Source organism: Lasiosphaeria miniovina (assembly GCF_030549165.1).
Source record: "Lasiosphaeria miniovina strain SMH2392-1A chromosome Unknown B0T26scaffold_3, whole genome shotgun sequence".
NCBI lineage: Eukaryota > Fungi > Ascomycota > Sordariomycetes > Sordariales > Lasiosphaeriaceae > Lasiosphaeria > Lasiosphaeria miniovina.
The window spans coordinates 1,279,974-1,301,806 of record NW_026848222.1 but is presented as its reverse complement, the minus strand read 5'-3'; the positions used below and the strand labels follow the sequence as shown (position 1 = coordinate 1,301,806).

Below are 21,833 nucleotides of genomic sequence, written 5' to 3'. Positions count from 1 at the left end.
GCACGAAAATTGGCGGGCGGCGATGTTTTCCACTCTGATCGCTTCACTATCAAACTTTCTCCGCATACATACAGAGACATGATTATAAATGTATCTTTTTCAGTGCTCTTGCCATCGCGGCTGGCGTGATTCAGTTCATCGACCTTGGCGCCAAAATCGTGAGCAGGAGCTGGAGCAGGTACAAGAGCCAGGATGAGAGCGCCGAGCTCTCTCGTCTCGCAGACGAGCCCTCGCTCCTGACCATGGCCATCCACGAGGCTGCCGACAACTTCGCTGCCGCCGGCCCGTCGCGCCCCAACGACGCAGCCCAGGATGCCTTTATCAGGCCCCGCGACGGCTACGATAGCGTTGCGAAAGAGCTCCAGGCTACCCTCGTCCAGATCCGAGACAAGCGCCCGGCCATGCCCGTCCGGCCGGGTGGCTCCAAGAGCGACCTCTATGCCGAAACCACCGCCCTGCTGGGGGGCATCTAGAACGCTGACGAAATTGGCAGAATCAAGAGGCGTTTGGAGTCTTTGAGATTAACCATGGGAAATGCACTATTGTCCTGTCTCTGGTATGTAGAGATGTCTACCTTAGCTTTCGTCTTTCGTATCCTAGTTATTTGATTTTCTCCGGATTGTTGATTATACAGCCATTCTAACTTGCTTAGTTTATAACACCCGCAGGGAAAATCCGAGGAGAACAAACCGCTTTGAGCACGAGTTCGGTGGCCAGATGCAGGCCGTCATTGACCTCTTGAAGATTGACAACAAAACTTTGTCAGCGCCGACCACAGGCATCAGCAGCAATAGCAGCAGTGCCTCAGCCCAGGCCACAGAATTAACCGCCGAAGACCTCGTTATCAATCTGAGCCGTGTTTCCCAAGTCAAAAGCTTGTGACACAAGATAGTCCCAGTTCGTCAGGGAGAATAATACGCGTCTTGAAATCTCTCGTCCGCGCCGGACAGTCCGTCAGCCTTTCGACAATTGCAAACGAAGTGGTGCAGACACTCAATGGCAATAACATGCCCGCGATGCGCGTCTACGAGGACACCCTGAGTGTGCTGTGGGACGAGGAATGGAAGCTCGACGATGATAGTTTTAGTTCCGCATTCGCCGATAACAGTGACGACGCCACGACTTCTCTGTCGACGTTTAATGCCTTGGGCGGCTCGAAGATCGTCTCGGCCGCGGTAACTATGGACCTCCCGTTTCTGGCCTTCCGGGCTCGCGAGGAGGCCGTGGCCGAGACGTTTGCGCGCACTTATTCGTGGGTCTTCAACCGCGAGGCTCGTGTGGTCGACGGGAAGCCGCTGTAGAGCAGCTTCCCGGCCTGCCTGAAGCAGCGGTCTGGCGCGCCCATATACTGGGTAACCGGCAAACCCGGGTCGGGCAAGTCGATCCGGTTGGCCCTCTTCATAGACCGGCTGGACGAGTTTGATGTCGCGCCAGTCAAGGTCTTTGAGATGGTTGACGTAATAGCACGCAAGGGGGGCGATGGCATAAAGTTGTGTGTGGCCAGCCAGCCGTGGACCGAGTTTGATGACGCGTACCGCGACACCGTGCCGGCTTTGCACATGCACCTGCTGACAAGGGAGATATCACTGCGTACGTGGGCAAAAAGTTTGACGCGTGCCGGGGCGGTCACCGAAATCAGGCATATCTACCCAGACCGGGCGCGGCAGCTCGAGGAGGGCGTCGTACGCAAGGCTAGCGGCATCTTCATCTAGGTCACCCTTGTTGTTGGCGCTCTTGTTGAGTCGGCCACCGAGGGCAGCAGCATAGCAGAGCTCGAGGCAATGCTGGACGCGCTGCCCGAAGACATCCGGGCCCTCTACGACGCTATATGGGCACGCATCTTGCCGCGTACCCGGCGGGACGGTTTGGCCATGATTCAGCTGGTCCTGGCGGCCCGTGAGCCCCTGAGTATTGTGGAAATTTGGCGTGCCAGCGAGATCAGGGCGGGCATTCAGCCCGTCGCCATGGCCAACACACTGGGCGACGAGTGAGTGGGCAGCGCGGTCCGACACAGGCTGGCCTCGCAGACGAGGGGCATCCTGGACCTGACGAGCGAGACCTACGTCGGCGACCGCATCGACTTGACGCACCGCACGGTGCACGACTGATCCGTTCAGCCCGAGGTCATACAGGGCATGCGTGCTCTGCTTGGGCCCGAGTTTGACCCGGCGCTTATCCTGCTCAAGGTAACGACGGCAAAGATGATTTATGCTAGCAACATTAGAGACGACGACGCCACCGACACGGCCGCCCTTGTGAAGACGCTAGACACCTTTGACGACACAGCGCAGCAGTGGGATGTCGCCTTTTCAAACAAGCACTGGCTCAACTGATTAGGGTGGGATACGTGGAGCGGGACTCACCGGCAAACCCCAACCATCACCTTCTTCGGGCTTGCGGTGCAGTTCTCGGTGCTTCCGTACATCCGAGCCAAGGCGCTTGCCAATCCGCGGCTGCTAGTATACAAGAGTTACAAGCACGAATTCTCGGTGCCTCTCCTCGAATGCGCCATCCTCGGCTACCGCCGCTTGAACCCAGAAAGCTGGACGTACCCCGAATCACTATGCATACTGCCCGGGAGGAGACTCAAGACTGTCCGGTTTCTGTTCAGCAAGGGCGTCAGGCAGCAGTGGGGCCGTGAGAATGCAAGTGTCAAAAAGTCTTCGTGAGGTGCGCCAGCTGAGAGTCGCTATCCAAGAGGAAACGGCCAAGGCAGATAATCCCGAACTAGAGGCCTATTTTACGAACGTTCTGAACTGCCTAGATCAATTCGATATCAAGTCAGCTATGAGCCACTTATCGTTGAAGGTGCGGTCGGCGCTTGTCAAGAGCGGTTAGCACCGTCAGCCATCGTGCCTATTTGTTAGGTGTGGTTAGGGCGTTATTTCGTTTGCTCGGAGCCTTTCTTGTCAGGTTGATAATGCATATTGGGGCATGTCTTCTTATATGATACTGGATTCTGCTTATATGGAGCTGTGTTGGCTCGAGATATGTGAATACCTCTGTAAGTCTGTGCCATAACTTGAATAGAAATGCGGTATTGAATTCATATCGCGTAAAGTCTCCAGGCAAGATGATTGCCATTTCCCCATCCTCATAGAAATGAAAGGCATCACATCACATCACATCACATCTGGAATTCGATCAATCCCACACCCCTTTCATCCGAACAACCCCAAAAATCATCCCTTCTCAACATCCTCCCATCCCACCCCCCCCGCTCTCATCTCCCACCACCCCCTAGTCAGTCCCCGGATCTGCCGCTCTCCACGTTTGATCGGCACGGCGGCCGGGTCCGAGACCAAGGAGATTTCCCCAGCTCGCAGGGCTTCCAGAGTTTCTAGAAGGCTCGTAGAGCTGCCAGCCTTTTTAGCCAGCCTAGCCTAGCCGTGCCGCTTTTGTGTGACTGGGTGCTTCGAAATGCACATTCTATTTTATCCGCCGAGCTTCTGCAGTCTGCGACGACGGGACTGCGGGAGACATCACAGGCTGAAGTGCGATCGATTGATCGATCATGGATGGATTGTCTTCCGGGGGAAGAGGAAGTCGGTTATTTTGTTCTAGAAGAGTTATATATCTCTGTGTGTATCTCTTGTGTAGGCTTGCTTTCTGGTGTACAATTAGCAAAGTCTCGTCTATTTATTTCTTCCACTCTTTCCAAACAGCATTTCACCCTCATCTTCTCCCCCTTGTGTGGTCTAATCGGATCGAATCAGATCAAATCCAGCACCTCCTCACCACAAGACCCAAACAGCAGCAAAAATGTTTTGGGCACCTGCGCGGCGCACCAATTGAAGCGAGCGAAAGAAGCGAAAAAAAAAGGATTCTGTTGAAGAAGAAAGAGAAATAAGGATTGTCATCCCGTCCGTGGTATCTCAAAGGGTTAAAAAGTTATATATCGTCCGCTCCCAAAGTTCCCAAGTTCCAATCCCTTTCCGGTCGGTGTCCCGTCCAATCTCTTGGCCACGATCCCCCAACGACTCCAAAAGGGGGGACCAAACTGGAGCATCTCCGGCACATTTCCAGCCTTTCATTAAGTATAAAAGATAGGTTGGAAAGAAAAGATCCTCTCATCCAGGTCTTCGTGTCTTTACTTCATTTCTCAAGTCATCAGATTCCATCCGTGTCCGTCATGATATATCCCCTGCCCCAAACACCAGCATCCCAAGGCAAAGTAGGAAAAAAAGAAAGCGAGGGGCTAATGTAAAAAATTCGTTTACGTGGCTTTGCAGCACGGTGGAAGCAAGAAAAACAAGACTTGTTTTGCTGCTTTCCTCTTTCATATTTCTTTCGTTTTAGGGTTTTCTCCTTTCAGTCCGTGTCAAAGAAGCTGCCAGTGCGCTTGAGCATCTCGAGATCGACGAGACGCATGATGCGCCCGTCCCAGCGGCGAATGTCTTCGCCCCATAGCCACCAAACGCTGGCGACGAGCGCGGCGATGACCATCTGGGCGATGGCGACGCCGATGCAGAGGGAGCGCAGGCCGTCCCACGACCACACGTCGTTGGGCGTGGCAATGACGAGGATGCCGGCAAACACGGCGCGCCAGCAGCTGACGCCGGCGCTCATGTCGGCCGTGTTGCGGAGGGCGATGCCCATGTTGGAACTCGTGAAGTTTGTGCTGGCGCGGATGAGCGGACGCACCGTGGCATCCAGCACGTAGGTGCCGGCGGCCAGCAGGCCCAGGACAAAGCTCATGGCGGGGAAGTTGACCTTGGCGCCGAGGTACCGAAGCGCAAAGACCGACGTGTTATCGTCCTCGGGCTGCGTCATGCTGGCGTCGATGTGCAGCCCAAAGGTCAGCACGCCGATGAAGGCGAGCAGAGAGCCGCCGGCCACGGCAGCCACGTGCAGCTTGGGCGTAAAGTGCGTATGCCACCAGCTGAAGAAGGCAAACGTCGCGACTACGCCAGTGCTGAGAAGCCAGGGGCCCGTCATGAGGGTACCAATGTTGGCAGGGGAGGATTCGAAGGGCATGGGAAAGAAAAAAAGCGAAAGCGAGGAGCTGAGGCCCCAGAGGGTGCAATACGGAAGCAATGAGACGAGCAAGAGGAGCACGGTAGTGGGGGCAATAAAGGCGCGCGGAGCCTGGAGGAGCGTGGTTGTGTCGGAGGCGCTACTATACGAGTACGGCTTCATGGTCACGATATAGTTATTGAAAGCCTCAAGGGAAAATAAACGGCGAGGAGCGATGGGTAGGGACGCCTTGAACTTGCTCGCACCCGTTGCGGGCGTCTGGGCCAATGTGTATGCCCGGTCAAAGACCGTCTCAGGCGCGCCGAGGGTTATGGCCGGCACTGCAACAACGAAGAAGGAGCTGAGGATGGTGAACTGCAGACTGAAGCCAGAGCCGGTCTGCGAGGCAACACCGCCAATGAGAGGCGGGCCCCAGGTGGTGGTCACGGCGACAATGGAGTAGATGGCGATGCGGAGACCACGTTCATGTTCCTGATGCCGGTTAGCAAGAGTCCATCATTGCGTATTGAGTCGCATCCGACTCACAAAATAGGTATCCTGGATCGAGCCGAGAACAAGGGCATCAAAGGCGCCCCATCCAAATCCCTGAAAGATTCTGGCTGACATGCACTGGGAATAGCTGGTCGCCACATTGGTATTCCAGACGGTTCCGATGAACACCAAGAGCAGCGAGGCCAGGTACAACGGCCTCTTGCCCCACACGCGGGAAGCCACAAGGCTGGCAAAGGCGGTCACGGCAGACAGGATCAATGGCACCCCAGTCAGGGCGGCCACCGAGGTGTACGAAACCTCGTACGCCTCAGCGAGCTGGGCATTTACAGACAAAAATATCGTCTTCAGCACCCCAGTTATGGCGACCATGAGCAGGAGCGAACCGAAGTTGAGCTCCTTTTTCCAAGTCGGCCAGTTCTGGAAGGAGGGTGGTCAGCACTGGATTCGTCGTCCCCGCTCAAAAAGGGGAAGTCAGCTTACCAGAGGATCATCAGGATCATCACTCGGCTGCGGAACCAACTCGATGGACCGATACTTGCCCTGGCCGTACTTGATTGGTCTCCTGCTCGACGCAATCGAGGTCCACGAGAGTTTCTTTGTCGAGCCATTGATTCTCTGTGGGCTGCTCTCTCTTGACATCTGGGATGCTGCTGTCCCAGGTCTTGTTGGAGGGTTCATAGCCAGGGGGGCCTGGGGTTTGAGTGGGGGTGGCTGTACTGGCGCTGGTCTCTTTGGGGATTCTGATATGCTCGTACTGGGCCTTGATGCGTCCATCTTGGACGCGGGCCTAGGCGGCAGCGGTCTGTTGGGGGGTTCCGACGGGCTGGTGGTCGGCCGTGATATATCTAAGCTCACTGGCGATGGCTTCTCGACTTGAGTGGGTTCGTCCTTTGCCGGGGGCGTCGGGGGAATAGTCCATCGGCTTGTCACGCCGAGAGCATTGGGCGGACGGGGAAATTCGACAGCCAGCTCCTTCTCCAGGTCCATATCCAGGTCTAGCCCCATTGCGGAAGGACAGCACCCTCTCTCGGATGGAAATACGCAGCGCGGCTTGCGGAGGGTGGTGAGCGAGTGAATGTGGCGGTCAATAATGAAAGAAGGTCGTCTGTCGTCGCTGTCCAGCAGGCGGAACGATGGTGATAAAAGCAAAGCCGCAAAGAATGGACGAGATGGGCAAGGCTGAAAGTGAGGACCGGGGAGCGGCGAGAATAAGCATTAAAAGAGAGCGTGCGCAAGGAGCGAAGCCAAGTCGTGGGTAGGTAGGTACTGTACGGACTACGTACCTTACGTACGCAGTAAGCCAGACAGGGCGATGAGTGAGGTGAGGGGGGACAGATGATGGGCACAGATACAGGCACAGGCACAGCCAAGGCACAGGAGACCCGTGTAAGCATTGACCTCGCATTCCGGGGAGGGTCATGACGGTGCGATGGTCAGGTACGGACGGTATGTATGGTACGTACATACATACGATGCGATGCGGCACCACCGCCGATGGAGACCGCAGTGGCGTGCCTGCATGGGACTGACTGCCAGGGACGGGCGAGGCACTCGAGAGGCCGGACCAGAGCCAAGACGAGAAAACCCCCCCTGGCGGGTGGGGAGGGAAACATGGGAGCAGACGGCGATCCAATGCACGATGAAGGCACCCCTTGTTGGCGACGACAGCACCAGTCATGCCTTGCCGGGTTGGTTCCGGAGAGAAGCTACCAGCAGAGACTAGAACCAGATCCGATCAGACAGGACTTGGCGAGAAGGCAAAGCAAAAGCAGGCCGCGCTGATCGCGCTCGCTCGCTCGCTCGCCCGCGGAGTGGCGGCAGACTCGGGTTCGGTGCGAGTTGACAGAGCCAGCCATGTTGGTTCTCTTTTTGCTCCTCCCTCCCTAAGGTATCCGCCGTTGGCTTGTTGGCTTGTTGGCTGAATACGAAGAAGGTGCAGCTGCCGGCATCAGCATCGGTAATCCGTGGGTTTACGTGCACAATACTGGATTGTAGGGTAAGTGTAGAGTACGTAAGGTATGGATGTATCTTGTAGGCATGAAGCACACCAGAGTGACACCGGAGCACTGGTGCCTTTTTTGGGCCCTTACTTCATGCAGGTCCAGGCTCACCCACCCGGCTCGTGGGCTGCGAGGGCTCAGGAGGTCGAGGTGCCACGACTGCGATGGCCAATTGGGCTGAACCTCGGGATCCCTGGATCGTGCGCAGGTGCAGTGCACACCTGGGCAACTCAAAGAAACCTACTCTAAAAGGCGAGGGAGGAGGGGCAGGCCCGGCAGAGGCAGATCCAGTTTGTCAAGGCCTGCCCCCCCCCCCCCCCCCCCCTGTCCCCGCCCCCGCCGGGCTCCTGGGGTCCAAGTGGTAGGTGCACTGGGTGGGTGCTGCCGGTCCCTGGCGGTGATCAGGCCCGCTTTGACCAGGCCGTCGGACACTTTGGCCCTCAGCGAGCGCAGGGACCAAGCAGTTTTGGGGAGGCTGAAACCGCGACGGGACCTGACCTGACCTTCATGACCTGACGGGAGGGGTTGTTTCTCGACTCGCCGCCCGAGTCGATCATCATCGGGTGTGCCCATCGATAAACCGACTACTGCATGCCACGGAGTATCGACGCATGCCTCTCAATTTGCCCAAAACAGAGCGTAGGGTGGCGTCTCTCTGCGCATCGCGACAAGACGAGATTCCGAAAAATTAGAAGCAGAACGACGCGAGTTTGACGCCAAAAGAGCGGGGCCTGGCGAGGCGGGATTGTGAGGGGCAAGACCCACGGCTTGCTGAAGAAAATCGGCTACTTCCGCGCCAACCGTCGTCGTGATCCAAATCTTGGCGGAGGGGCGCCCTGGCAGGCCGCATCAGCCAGCATCAAAAAGAATATGGAAGAAAAAGATGCCCGCAAAAAAAAAAAAACCTCCAAACCAGACCGCCCTTGCTTACGTACCCAATGCCCGACTCCCTTCGGAACCAGACTTTGCACAGCCGTATTCCCAGGGCTTGCGTCGTCCTCAGACCACCGGAAAGCCGAGCCAATATCCACGACGGTCAGAGTGATATGCCGGCATTGGTGCAAGGCGCAATTGCCTATCACGTCCGCTGGGCGAGAATAAAGAAGGAAGCCAGAGAGACTCACACCCGACGGACGATTCCGCGCACAGCAAGGGAGCTAGAACCTCACTAGACGTGACCAGAGGCGTCCGGCAGACGTGCCCGACGAAGCGCTATCGACCATACCGTATCGTGGCATCAATCGAAAGAGTTGGGACGAAAAAGAGACAAAGGGGAGCTGGATGGCAAAACCTGAAGACTCTGTCGTGTCACAGACTCTGTCACAGACCACCAGAAATGGCACTGCGTCCCGAGTCCGGGAGCCTGAGCTCCCCACATCCATCCTCCCCTTCTCAACACCTTACCTTACAGTGCTCGTGGAGTAGAGTTGTAATACTAGCGTACCTGCATGGGGCGACGTAAGGTTTGACATGCTTGTTCTGGCTTGGCAGAGGAGAGGAAGGGGACGTGGGGCTGGCTCTTTTAGGCAAGACCTCTCCTCTAGAGGTACCTTACTACAGTGTCAATGCAACCTAGGGGTGCAAGTGGTGTTGCTCGCTCGCTCCCACCTTCGCCATGAAATTGAAACATCTCGACATATAATTAATTGCGTTACGTTGCTGTCGCGAACGCACAAAATGCAGCTCCGTTCACCATTGTCAATCGCAGTGGTAAAAGAGCCAGCAACATAAAACTAGGAACACACGGCCCACAAAACCGGTCCGTGGATCGGATTCCGTTTCGGTGCGGCTCCCGCGTCAGGAAGGTTAAGTTAGGAGGGCGGGAGGGACAGGACAGAACACCCTTTGTGGCCTGGCTTGGCCAGAAGGCCAAAATAGCAGCAGCGGCACGCCTCCGCGTACGTACCACGGTACGTAGAGGATTTTGTTTCTTGGGGGCTTCCAAGGCATTACGATAGCCCATGGCCATCACACTCCACCGGGTTGGCCTCCCCCACTGCGCACCTCGAGCAGAGGCATGAAGGTGATGGCGCCGGGGTGTGGCCCTGGCTCCGAAGGATGATCACGCACCGGTGTAATCGGCAAAATCGTTCGCCGTGTGCTCCCATGAGCCCAGACCCAGGCAAGCTTTTTTTTTTTTTTGGCCGGAGCCTCTCAGAGGGCTGAATTGAGCCTGTTCTCTTGATCGACTCTCGCGCAGTCTATTCTCGGCCTGTCCACGCAATACCTAGAACTGGGTAGCTCCGAGAAATGCCCATCTCCATCTCTCCATCTCCGGATAGTCGTCCCAGGAACTGAGTAAACACCTCCATAATGGCGATCCCCTGTCCAAAATGCCTTCCGCGTGTTTTCTCTCTCCCCGATCCGCGACTCACATCTTGCCTTCAGAGCCAATCCCGTCCGCCATCACCATCCTGATTGCCCGCCCAGCTTGTTTCGCGAGTCGCCGCGCATAGCAGCTCGCTTCCGACTTTCTGTTTCTTTCTCTCTCTCTCTTCCCCCCCCCTCTCGTCATCGTCGAGAGATCACTTATCCACAACATCCCCCATATATGTTCCCCACGGTTCTGACGATGACGCGATCTCCAAAACGTACACGGCCTGCCAATGGTATGTTTTCTCTCTCAGGCTAAAAGCCCATCATGTTTGACCGGCCCTCTGCTCGTTTTGCAGCAGCAGCAGCCCGCACATCGTCAACCGGTCATCTCAGCCCGTGGCCGCCGCCTTCGCCTCCGCAGCCGACGCCCATCGCGGGCTATGGTGGTTGTTGTTGCTGTTTTGCAGATCGGACCAGAAAAAGAACTGGGCCGGGTACGACCCGGGACCAAAGGGCTCGAAGAGGAAACCTAATTTTGGGAAGAGTTGTGTCCCCACCAAGATGGGGGATAGGAAACCGTGAGCCAAAGCCAAACATGATATGTCTCGGGAACGAAAAGAGGGACGGGGGGGGGGGGGGGGGGCTCTCTCTCTCTGTCTCTCTCTCTCTGTCTCTCTCTCTCTATCTCTCTTCTCGTTTCTGGTCTCATTTTGGGGATCCTCATCCCAGATTATGCCGAGCAAAGAAGGGACCACATTGCCTCCATCGACACTAGGCCGCGAACCATTCCTCCCGTGAAGTGGAGCGCACAGTCTAGTTCGGTGTTGGTTAATGATGGAGCAACTATACACTAGAGAGAAGGTGCATGGGGCCAACCTGGTCCCGTCGTCAAAAATAGACACCAAACAAGCGGACTGATCAGCCCGGTCCCCAGCAAAGAAGTGGATAGGGGGTGATACAAGACTGGGTAAGAAACAAGCACCGTGTTGGTGTTCTTGTTAGTAAGCTAGGCAACTTTGCCGTGAAGTAACGATCGCCAACAACAGCGCGAGCATCGTCACCAAGGGACTTCGGCCCAGATGCAAAGCACTACTCGTGCCTTTTTGCGTGTGCAACATGTGTGGTGAGCGGATGAGAGGCGAGTGGGGATGTTGTTCGGTTTTAGATGGACGCAATCACAATGGCTTTACCTGAAGTATTCAGCTCCTGCGCCTCAGACCGCTCCACCATGAGCAGGAGCCGGCTGGTCCGGACCCGGAGTTCATCAAACTCCAGCCGGTAGGCTACCGGCGGCTCGTCAGCCTTTTCCACCAGCACCGGCGCCCGCCACACGTGCCCCGCCATGTCATCCTTCTCCGCGACCCGGAATTTGAGACCGACATGACAGCGCCCGTCGGCCCAGAGCACCTCCTGTGTCGCGCGTTCCTGGCCCGGAGTGTCTATGCCGCTGTCACTGCCGCTGCTGGGGACTCTTCTGGCCCTCGCCGCCGCCGCCGCCTGCGTTGCTAGCCAGTCGCGAAACACACGTATCACGCCGTCGCTGATGTTGACGTGGCTCAAGAAGAAGCCCGGTTTAGGCCCGAGCTTGACCAGGTTCGTGACGGTGCAGAGCTGCGAAAACAGCTGGTCTTCGTCGAGGTAGATGTCCTGAGACGGCCTCTCCGGTTCCTGGTCGGGCTCGGGCTTCAACCCGCCGCGTGACTGCGACTGCCCTCCAGCACTGCTGCTGCTTTCACTGGCGCTGGCGTCTAGCTGCACCAGGGTCGCGTGGCCCCGCCTCGGGTACCGCAGCCTCGGCCGCCGGTTCTCTTCCTGCACGACGGGCCGGAAGTGCGAGTACATGCCGTACAGCCTGCCGAGGGTCGGCTCGGGCAAGCCTCGGTCGACATGGTCCTCGCCACCTCCGACTAGCGCCGGCAGTTTGGCATCAAGGCCGAGGCTGTCGGTGCGCATGAAGTCGCAGTAGAGATACGGCGTCGAGATCTTGGCGCTCGGGTGGTAGCACTCGAGACTGAGGCGGTAGTCAGGCTGGGCGGTCACGCGCAACATGCGTGTGTGCGCCAGCCTCGCCACCGCCGAGTAGAAGCGCCGGCTGACGGCGGCGAGCGGCAGGAGCGAGGCGGTGGGCAGCAGCGACAGAATAGTAAGGAGAATCTGGAGGGCGGGTGGGTAAGGCTCGGAGTCAGCAGAGTGCGGACCTAGTCTGAGACGAAACGCAGGGCGGCGGCGAGAAAGAAAGCTAAAATGCCCCAGAATTCTCCAAAAATAAAAGTTGAAGAGATGGTGCGGCGTACCTCGTTCGGCACCCCGTCAATCGTCAAACGCGACGGGTCCATGTCGGCGGGTTGGTGTTCGGAGGGGGTAAGTAGGCAGGCCGCTTGACACAACACCCACGAACACAAAACACAAACAAAATATGGGCTGTCCCAAATATGTGACAACAAGAGAGTTTGACAGCAAGCCCAAACTAAACAAGCTACTGCGTGTCAAGAACTGTCAGCGACCCGTAAGCGTCACAGAACAGTGCCGCTGGACGTGTGTCGGTCCGGACGTGGCATCCATGATATAATTTTTGGACGGAAACAGCAGCAGGCAGGGCAGGGCGCCCTCAGTCTAAAATATCACCTTTTCCCTAGCCGACAGACCCAGCAGCATGGGGACTGTCATGTCATTTCACTCTGTTCTGGAATGGCGGGCCACTCGGAGGATGGCGGATTTAAAAGTAAAAAAGATCAGCGTATCACTGATGATGAGGGCGGTCAATTCTCCTTTGTTGGCGGAAATGTCCGCCGTTACGGGTGACGCTGCCGAAGAAGTTCCAGGGAGGGAGTAGCTGGAGCCGGGGGTGGACCTTGAAATGATTAGAGTCCAGATATATGGAGTCGGAAGGATCCGAAGTACGGATATGTCATGCCCGGCTCACCTGAGGATAAGACAAATACTAATTGCTACGGTGGCGGCGGGTGGGCAGGCGGGTACGTTGTCGTCTTCGTGCCCGCGAATGGTAGATGAGGTAATTTGTGTTTTCGAGTGTTTCGAAACGTCGTTAGTGGTGACGTGGGTGTTTGGCAGCTGGAGCTCAATACAGCAGCAGAGCAAACTCGCCGCGCTGAATCAGGCACTGGATCAAACGGGTTCGCCAAGTCCAAGAATAGCACGCTGCTATGGGTTGGCAAAGTGCATATGCTTTGGGGAGGGGGAGGGCTGCAGCGGAAGCAGGCCCGAGGCGAGAGGGAAAGAAAGCGCCGCTGCTCAGAGTCAGACAGTACAGTATGTCCGACTGTGTCGCATGCCTCGCTGTCGGCGCCGATGGATAGCGACGATATCGATAGAGGGATTCCGAGGATGATGTGTGGAGTTAAAGGGACCACATCAGTCAGACTGACATCAGCGCGTATTAAGGCGTAGGCAGGGGGGACCGGCGGGATTTCTATTGTCAAGCCTAAGGCCCCACAGTCGTTCCTCCTTCCCCCCACCCCACCACGGCACAGCTCGGGCCACAACGGCACACCGCTGATCGGCATTCCGGGGTGCTGGAGACAAGCCAGCGACGGGGAACTCGAGCTCGGATGCGGGCCTAGCCGGCACATACTTGGAATACGTACTACCCGCAACGTGAAGAGGATGTTTGTTTGGAAGGGAACGGTGATGTTTGACATTGCACAAAGTTTTGTTTTACAAAGTCTTGCTGTGTAAACATGTCCCCTGGCCTGGCCTGGGGGCGCCGAGGTCAGCATCTGGTGGAGTGCTTGGTCGTCCCATCAAAATCACTCTCGTGTCCTTCGACCAACGCACGTCAGGAGACAATTATCAGTAATCTGCCAGTGCAGAATCTGGCCCCCTGCAAACACCAAACACAGTTTTGAAGACTTCAGCGTTGAAGTCAACAGCGAAACTGAAAGCCTAGAATTACTGCATCCCAACAACCACCTTCATATTTATTAATCAGTGCCGTTAGAATCCAGTTCTAGACATAAATCTCCTGACCTCCGTTGTAACATCGAGTCCCAGCACTGGCTGGCACCAACTCAAATAAGATCAAATACTCCGTACAAGGATCAATTATAACTCTGTTGTTAGTCAAATGTGCGATTTTGGGGGTCAACTCATATCGAATATTCTGTGTAGATCCGAAAGTACTTGACCATTTGACAGGTATTGCCTTTCCCATTAATCAGGCCATTTTAGCCAGGTTTTTGGGGTTTCCTAGGACCGGGGCACACCGCCCTGACTGGGGCCAATCCGGCTTCAGCATGCCGTTGACGGTGCGTATGTAATTAACCATCTCTCTATATGCTAACAAAGAACAGGGCCGGAAAGGTCCTTTAGTGACGATACCTTCAATTACATCTTGTGTTTGAAGGGTTGGGTAGTTAAATGAAGTTTCTAGACTTCGGGGCTTTTTTTTTTGGACGACTCTTCACTAGCGCGGAGGGTGCCAGAAAATGAATTGAGTAGTTATAACAAAATTATCAATAGCCTGTTGCCCTCAGATCAAATCAATAGCGTCATATTTAGGGAACCCATCGGGGCACCCACCCCTATCGTTACGAGCTACCCACCTACTTACAAAAGACCCACCCTAGCAGCCAGTATCAGCTGGCGGCCTTTTTAGCGGCACCATCGGCACTTTTAGCGTACCATCGGCACTTTGAGGCATCTCCGGGCTTGTCAATAGAGCGAAGTTAACTATGCCTGTTGACAAGACTTAACACCACAAATAAGATGACCACTCTGCCCAGTCAGCCTCGCTTGAATACATGCACTTGACTGTGTACGAATTCATCCGTGTCGTGTTGCTGGCCAACAGCCAGCTCAAAACCCTGATTTACAGCACATTTGACGATTTTTCCTGGGCAGGTAGGAACAATGCGGGCATGTTGACATGCCCCTGACAGGCTCACCACCACATATAAGATCGCCACTCTGTTCAATCGGCCTCACATATACATGCATGCGCTATCGTATTGCTCTCAATCATCACGATCTTGGTATTGGAGTCATCTAATTACGGCTCGGAAACGTACTGTGCCACAGGCGGAGAAGCCATCTTGTGCCATGTTTGTCAAAGCAATTGGCTCCCTCAATTAGAGCTTTGCCGAGAGCGGGGATTAAGATCGCTCGGGTGAGTTATTTAACCCTCGAGTTGCCAAATGCAAGAACCAAAGTAGAATAGGACCAGTAACGTTGATGCTATCATACCGTCAAGTCGAGCTGTCTCTTCTCTACCAAAAGTACGACCCTTTTCCTTCCTTCCTTCCTTCCTTCTTTCTTAGACAAGCACTCTTTGGCGCTGACAATTTCAATCTCAAAGCTAAGCGAGCACACGTAACATGGCTTCTAACGGTCGCAAACAGCCGCCATGGATCCCCCCCCCAAGCCCGACCTGATGCCCAGCTGCCCCGACTTAAGATCTACAACAGCCTGACCAAGAGCAAGGATGACTTTGTCCCAGTCGACCCGACAGGGACGGTGGTGACGTGGTACGCGTGTGGCCCGACAGTGTACGAAGATGCCCATCTGGGCCATGCCAAGAACTACGTCTCGACCGACGTCATCCGCCGGATCATGAGGGACTACTTCGGTTTCTGCGTCAGGTTCGTCATGAACACGACCGATATCGACGACAAGTTTATCCTCTCAAGGGCCGCCAGCAGCAAGGCTTGAAGATTAGCAAGAGTCTCAAGAACTATACGACCATCAGAACTATTCTCTCCGACGAGGAGTGGAGTGCATGCTCTCCATGAACTTGCTTCCTCCTTATGCCTTGGCAGGATGGCGTTGAGATCACAGGCGAGCTTACGAAGGCCGTAGTCGGTTGTGAAGGCAAACTCAGTAACTTCTAAAGAGCTTGGACCTCTGGAAACGTTCCAGTCCCGAGACAACAGCAACAACAACAACGCATGAGCTTACCATCGGAGACCAGCAATTCTTAAGCTCCCTCGAGAAGGCGAAAGCCGATGTCCATACAGCTCTCTGCGATTCCTTCAACACCTCAGCTGTTATGAGAATCCTCTCTGATCTCGTTACCGAGTCTAACTCGGCAGAGGCACTTTCAGATCAAACAGTCATATTGCTTACCTGGTGGATAACACGCATTGTCACAATATTTGGTCTGGATCCCGAGGGAGATCTCAGCAACGTGGACCGCATAGGGTGGTCCAGCCTCGATATTCCTGCGTTAGCAAAGCCTTATATCCACCCTGCATCTCAATTGCGCGACAAGGTTCGAACCTTGGCCTGTTCCGGCTCGGTGGATCATACAGCCATTGCGAGGCTCGCTGACGGAATTACAATCGCTGCGTCAGCACTAGTGGTCGAGTCCTCCGCACCATACGATCAAATGCTGCAGCAGTTCCGCACCAACGTCAAGCCCTCGCGGCCCAGCAATCGCCAGCAAAAGAGTTGCTCGCATTATACGACCAGCTCCGCGATGTGCACCTCTGGAACTTAGGCATCTATCTCGAGGACCGTGAGGAACCCCAACCAGCTCTGGTACGGCCGCTCGATAAGTTGATCATAGAGGCGCGAACGGAGCGGGAATCAACTGGCACTGCGAAGACGAAGGCCACGCTGGAACAGAAGGCCAAGGATGCTAAGAGGGAGAAGGAGCTGCACGAGTGCGCCAAGGTCGGCCCCCTCTTGATGTTTAGGACCTCGGAAGCGTACTTGGAATGGAACGAAAGCGGCATCCCATCCTGGACGCAGCGGGGAATGTGGTGTCCAAGAATAGGCGCAAGAAGCTGGTCAAAGAGTGGGAGAAAAAGAAAGAGATGCACGAAGAATGGCTGGCAAAGCAGCAGGCAGCATAAGAAATGGGAATGCCTACTTTAGCGAACATTCCTTTTTAAGGCTTTCTTTTTTCCAATCCCCATTTCAGGCCAGGTTGGCCCAGAATGTTGGAACGTTGAAAGAGGGTTTTTCCCTTGGGTTAGTAGAAATAAACGAGTGACAATTACAGACGACACGACGATAAAGGAGACCCGTCCAGCCATCCTAGCGCGACACGATGCTGAATCGTAAACTAATGCTAGCTATTTCCATCGCGCCACCCACCAACTCCGCAAGCGGAGTTGGCTCCTCTCGGGAACCCGTGCTTATTTCAGTCTCCAATACAGGTGCTTTATCCATACAACACTTCAGCAATGACAATGGCCACCACAGCATTCGCATTTCCCACACGTCGGTGTCGATGTTATGATGCTGGAGGTATAGGAAGTGGGTGCGATTGGCACCGTGGTTGAGGAAGACATTGCGGATGGGTCCGCTAATGATATAGTTGATGATATGTTCTATACATCGTTTCTAGTGGTTAGTATTATATGTCTGATGAAGATGGGATGGTAAAAACCTGGGAAAGATTCCCCTCGCCAGGAGAGGGGAGATCGCCATAACGGAAGGGGTCAGCGAGGGTGACCATTGTCACTTGCGAGACTATAGGTGTGTGACAAAAGATGGAGAGATGATTCGGACGGATACAGGCGAGGGAGGAGTCCCTGACCAGGGAGGAGCTGATGACAGGAGCGGGCAAGAGTTAGGATGTAGAAGAGAGTCTTATGACCGACTGTCCGGCTATGAGGAGAAACGCCGGACCGGAACTGCATCCTCTGACTAATCAACTGCAACGCCTTCTTGCAGTGTCATGCACTGAATTTACGAAGTCGAGCGGTGTGGAAACGAGGATGGAGAATTTACCCGGTGATACTGCGGTCAACCGTGTGGAGACCAGAGGTAACTCTGGCATGGGGTTCTAATTTCATCATGGGAGCCTGTGCGTGAAGTTCGCTAAACAGACCCCAAGAGACATCGCGTAACATGCAACAGGAACGCAGGCCGTGTCCAGCTTGCCGGCGTCACGTAGCCGCCCAGCTAGATAAAAAGTTCACTTGAAAGGCAGAGCCAATAATCCAAGCAATGTCGGGTATTAGTCGCACGTCGCTATCCCCTTACTCTTGGTGCAACCTTGATCTCATCAGATGCTCAGACCACTTGCCCAGTCTTTTTCTCCTGTGCTTTGGTTGATTGTAGCCCTCCGTAGGCCCCGTGGGTCAGAAGGTGCAAAGCAAAAAAGAGTTACGCACACTAGTATGAGCATCCGATGAGACTAGAGTTAGACTAAGAGTAAGAAAAACGAAGTGCGATTCATGGTAGACGAAGGCGGATAGGAGATGCGGCAAGTGCCAGGAACGGCGGTCGGCTTTGACTACTCAAGTTAGCAGACAAAGGTAAGCACCGGGCATAGTCAAGGTTAGGATTGAGTCATATTTATACCCAGGGCTGGGATAGCCTTGGAGAAATATATCAGCAGTGTGTACCTAACGCGGCCGTGACGCCGCGACGAGGGAAGGTCATTGGAAATGGGCCAGGGCCCAGGTGTAACGACACGCTTTCCGAGCAGGAAGTTCTTCTTCGACCAACGTAACGTCCGGAGATGATACCATCTATCAGTAATCGGCAATACAGAATTTGAGTTTTCGCAGCAAGTCATCTAATATTCGTTCTTTCTCCCCCCTGCCAATTAATGCTTGCCTGATTATTCCAACTTTATCTCTTCCAGCCTCAATATTCCGGTGTGACACGCGTGAGCAATTGCCTCGCCCATCATGAACCCATGTAGATAGCTCGAGATTTGGCGTTAGCAGGGTTCGACGCTTTTCCACGACGAGGTTCTGGAATAACGCCGAGAGAGGCGTCTGGGACTAATTAAGGTACTCACCACTGCCGCAACAGTTTGTACCGGCCCCCATTGCCAGGCCTGAGCACAAACGGCGTCTCGCCGCCGAGAAAGACGCAGACGACATCGCCAGCCTGCGCCTCTGGCGGGCCGATGCCCATGAAGCCTCGCCTGGTCGTGAAGAACCGCCGCCCTACCTGCTGGCCCTCTTTCCATCTGACCTGCTCGTCTAGCGCGGCGAGCAGTTCTCTCTCCTCGCTGGGTGTGCGCGGCGGTATCTTTGCGTCCGTCGGGCTGTTCAGCCTGCGCCGCATATCGCGGGGGTTGTTGTGCAGCTTCAGCCCCGCGTGGTAGAAGACAACTTTGCAGTCTAGCGTGACTGTCCGCCAGAATGCCTCTTTTTTCGACTCCCGTCTCTCGCTCGGACCTACCGTGGGATAGTGTCCGTCGAGGCTGCCCACCAGAGCACGCCATTGCTGGATGGCGCCGGCGATGCTGATTTCCAGGTTGTCCGTGACGCCGTCGTCCTGTGGAGCAGCGTCGCCGATCGACTGGAGACTGTCAATCAAGACCCCCTTGATGGCCATGATCTTGTCGCGACCCTCGAACCGCAACTCGTGCTTCATGTCAAGCGCCGGCGTGGCACCTGCGAGATAGAGACGGCCCTTGCTGGCAGTGACCATGAAGTCCCCTCGCGAGCCGCCACCCAGGAAGCACAGGTCGGGCTGTCTAACCACATCCGCAGCGAAGCTCGGAACCCACGAAGGAAACTCGCCACCGCCGCCGGGCGGCGTTCCGAGCAGGAAGTTGTATGCCCTCAGATCGCCGCTCTCGGCCAGAAGGGTCTTGATGGCCGACGTGTACACCTCGCGGCAGCTCAGGTTGTAGTCGGCTCTCAGCGCCTCCTGGGTCTCCTCCCAGTCGACGATCGCCAGCCCGGCGTAGACCTTGTCTCGCGCGTCCGTAGCCAGCCGCGCCGACGTGTACTGGAGCACAAACGACAGGGATATGGGGATGTTGGCGCTCCTGTGCGCCCGGAGCACTCTCAGGTCCTCGGCCATGTTGAAGAAGGACGCGACAAGGGACGTGTACACGCCGCCCACGGAGGCTGCTCCCCCCCGGCCGTGTGCGCCGACTGGATCGTGAACAGCTTGGCGACCGTCTCAAAGTCACTCCACGGCACCGTCTTGCTCCCGACCTGCACCAGGGCCTCCCTGGCGAGCACCAGCTCCTGCATCGTCCACATTCGGTTCCACCAGTCGCACTGGAACAGCCACAGAACCTCGACCAGGCAGGTGTGGAAGAACGGCCTGCCGTCGCGATCCTGGAGCGACTGGTACAGCAAGGTCCAGTCGTCGTAGAACCCCTGCAAGCTGGCCGTGGTGGTGTTGACCCTCACCCTCCAGCGGTCTTCGATCTGCTTAGCCGGGGCCGCCCACTGCTGAAGCGTGTCGACGGCGAAGTCGGTGCGCGGGCCGCCCTCGTCCAGCCAAACGACGACGCGAGACGCTTTGGAGAATATCTGGTGCATCTGCGAGACCTGGCGGTTGCGCTCCGCGATGTCGCCCTGGTTGGTGCAGATGGCGTCGACCCAGACCAGCCGCCTACCACGGGACGCGCGGCGGCGGAGCCGTCGCAGCGCCGACAGCAGGTTCGGCCGCACCAGAAACGAGGCCCCGTCGATGCTGATCGCGCACGTGGCGTTGGCTTTGCCCCAGCAGTAGGACAGGGCCTCGTAGCCTCGCTCCTCGAGGTCGCTCAGGGATTGGTGCAGCAGGCTGGCTCGGATCGGGTCCGCGAGCATTCTAGACGGCTCGATAGAGAGGATCCTGACCCAGCCTTTCTCCTGTAAGTTCCAGTACTGGTAGGGGCCCATGGCGATTTGCTCGGGATAGGTGCTGGACTCGGACATTCAGTCAGGTGACGAATCTTTCTCAGGTGGTGAATCTTTCTCGGGTGACGATTCTGGTTTGGTTGCTTGCTGGTTGCTTGCTGGTTGCATAATGCATGTGCGGGACTCGCCCATCAAGAACCAATCGGCCCGTACATTCACACACCTCGGGCTCGACAAGCCAATCCCAATCATGCCACATTACCTAGCTAAATGTGAACGTTTAGCAACCCTCCAAATCATGAGTTATCTTTGGTTACCAAGCATAACTTAGATAATTAATTAGATACTGGGAAGGGATAGTTTATGCAGCAAATGAACGATGCTAATCTGTTTGGTCCTTGACAAGGGCCCGAATCGACAGAGATAAAACATGATACAATCAGACAGGAAGGCACGATGCATGAGCAAATTAGTATTCGACCTACTAAGGAGGCGAAAAATCAATTTTTTTTTCCAACGGAACAGCCATTGCATGACCCCAAAACCGACAAGGAGAATTTCTATTTCCGCCTTCGGAGCTGAGCAGTTGCCGCTTTAAGCTAAGCTAGGCTGAGGGAGAGGCCATTTTTTAGGCTACCCCGGCTATACTTGCCGCGTCTGAAAAGGGCAGTGGAGTTGTGAGGATACTCTTCTGAGCCCAATTTCAGGACAATGGTGCCCCACCACCTGGCCACCCCGTTTCTTTTCCCTCCCACCGGAGCAAACGATCACTTGACTTACCCACTAATAAATGAGCCATTGGGTGTGACGACGGCAAGGCGCAGCCAGCCGCGTGGGCTAACCTAGCTTCAGCGGTTGTAACTTGGAAGTCTGCGATGGAAAAGGGCCAGGGGAAGGATGGCATAGTCGCAGAAGCCTGCTATAACCATATGCCGATCATGCCGTGTGTGGTCAATTGGAGCACCCATTCTACGTGACATGTTCCTCATCTTGACGTGCCCCCATCCCCGTAAAACTTGCAGTTCGACCTGTGTTAGACTTGCAGCCAGAACCTCATTCTTTTATAAACCTATCTGTGGGATTCAGATTGCGTCCTCGCAGTGTCTCGGCCTTACTGGCGTTCTGGCAGTGCTAGGTATTCATTGTTAAGGAAGGCCTTCGGGATCCGTGGGTCGAAGAAACCTAAGATAGGTTAAGGAGGTTAAGTTCGTCTCGGACCAAGGAACCATGTAGGACCCACAAGATAGACTTTGGCTCGACAGGAACTGCTGAGGTTCCTCGCCTATAGAAGGCCGCTGGCCTGCCCATGAGGAATGGGAGGCCATGCTTCAATCCATTACCTTAACAACACACAACCTTGCACCTTCTACCTACCTCACTGTGATTAGGTCTAGTGTCCGCTTGTAACATAGCGCACTTGGCGTTACATAGCAGCTCTGCATTTCAGTCAAATTGCGGAACCGCGCCTTCTTCAAGAGAGCCCGATGACTCCGCTGGAATCACTGTGTTACGGCACGGCCGAACACTGCAGATACCAGGC

The 21,833-nt window shown here is 55.4% G+C and overlaps 7 protein-coding genes across 7 annotated transcripts; 3 read left to right on the top strand and 4 right to left on the bottom strand.

Annotated features, from left to right (window-relative positions):
- Positions 1-1,016: 1,016 nt before the first annotated feature.
- B0T26DRAFT_749444 (uncharacterized protein) lies at positions 1,017-2,669 on the top strand (the record flags this gene model as incomplete). Its single annotated transcript, XM_060445107.1, has 6 exons — positions 1,017-1,280; positions 1,329-1,682; positions 1,713-1,987; positions 2,015-2,096; positions 2,160-2,300; positions 2,406-2,669. 6 exons carry the CDS (start codon positions 1,017-1,019, stop codon positions 2,667-2,669), a joined length of 1,380 nt encoding a protein of 459 aa, XP_060297901.1.
- Positions 2,670-4,192: 1,523 nt separating this feature from the next.
- Positions 4,193-6,195, bottom strand: B0T26DRAFT_197256 (major facilitator superfamily domain-containing protein). The gene is made up of 2 exons (XM_060433721.1): positions 5,503-6,195; positions 4,193-5,448 (listed from the first exon to the last, which is right to left on the bottom strand). The coding sequence occupies exons 1-2, from the start codon at positions 5,836-5,838 to the stop codon at positions 4,312-4,314; spliced, it is 1,473 nt and encodes a 490-aa protein (XP_060297900.1). The 5' UTR covers positions 5,839-6,195; the 3' UTR covers positions 4,193-4,311.
- Positions 6,196-7,317: 1,122 nt separating this feature from the next.
- B0T26DRAFT_197267 (uncharacterized protein) lies at positions 7,318-7,776 on the top strand. The gene has a single exon (XM_060433722.1). It carries the CDS (start codon positions 7,488-7,490, stop codon positions 7,716-7,718), a length of 231 nt encoding a protein of 76 aa, XP_060297899.1. The 5' UTR covers positions 7,318-7,487; the 3' UTR covers positions 7,719-7,776.
- Positions 7,777-10,174: 2,398 nt separating this feature from the next.
- B0T26DRAFT_739303 (uncharacterized protein) lies at positions 10,175-12,121 on the bottom strand (the record flags this gene model as incomplete). Its single annotated transcript, XM_060443691.1, has 3 exons — positions 10,175-10,314; positions 10,976-11,939; positions 12,080-12,121. 3 exons carry the CDS (start codon positions 12,119-12,121, stop codon positions 10,175-10,177), a joined length of 1,146 nt encoding a protein of 381 aa, XP_060297898.1.
- Positions 12,122-12,464: 343 nt separating this feature from the next.
- On the bottom strand, positions 12,465-13,637 carry B0T26DRAFT_197120 (uncharacterized protein). Its single transcript, XM_060433720.1, has 2 exons — positions 12,709-13,637; positions 12,465-12,636 (listed from the first exon to the last, which is right to left on the bottom strand). Exon 1 carries the CDS (start codon positions 13,520-13,522, stop codon positions 12,734-12,736), a length of 789 nt encoding a protein of 262 aa, XP_060297897.1. The 5' UTR covers positions 13,523-13,637; the 3' UTR covers positions 12,465-12,636; positions 12,709-12,733.
- B0T26DRAFT_800831 (uncharacterized protein) lies at positions 13,484-16,597 on the top strand (the record flags this gene model as incomplete). Its single annotated transcript, XM_060447014.1, has 9 exons — positions 13,484-13,514; positions 13,941-14,050; positions 14,096-14,113; positions 14,528-14,645; positions 14,995-15,019; positions 15,143-15,382; positions 15,660-16,189; positions 16,240-16,415; positions 16,472-16,597. The coding sequence occupies 9 exons, from the start codon at positions 13,484-13,486 to the stop codon at positions 16,595-16,597; spliced, it is 1,374 nt and encodes a 457-aa protein (XP_060297896.1).
- Positions 16,598-18,027: 1,430 nt separating this feature from the next.
- Positions 18,028-20,466, bottom strand: B0T26DRAFT_700859 (heterokaryon incompatibility protein-domain-containing protein). Its single transcript, XM_060441572.1, has 3 exons — positions 19,633-20,466; positions 18,502-19,594; positions 18,028-18,406 (listed from the first exon to the last, which is right to left on the bottom strand). Exons 1-3 carry the CDS (start codon positions 20,369-20,371, stop codon positions 18,319-18,321), a joined length of 1,920 nt encoding a protein of 639 aa, XP_060297895.1. The 5' UTR covers positions 20,372-20,466; the 3' UTR covers positions 18,028-18,318.
- Between the last annotated feature and the right edge of the window lie 1,367 nt (positions 20,467-21,833).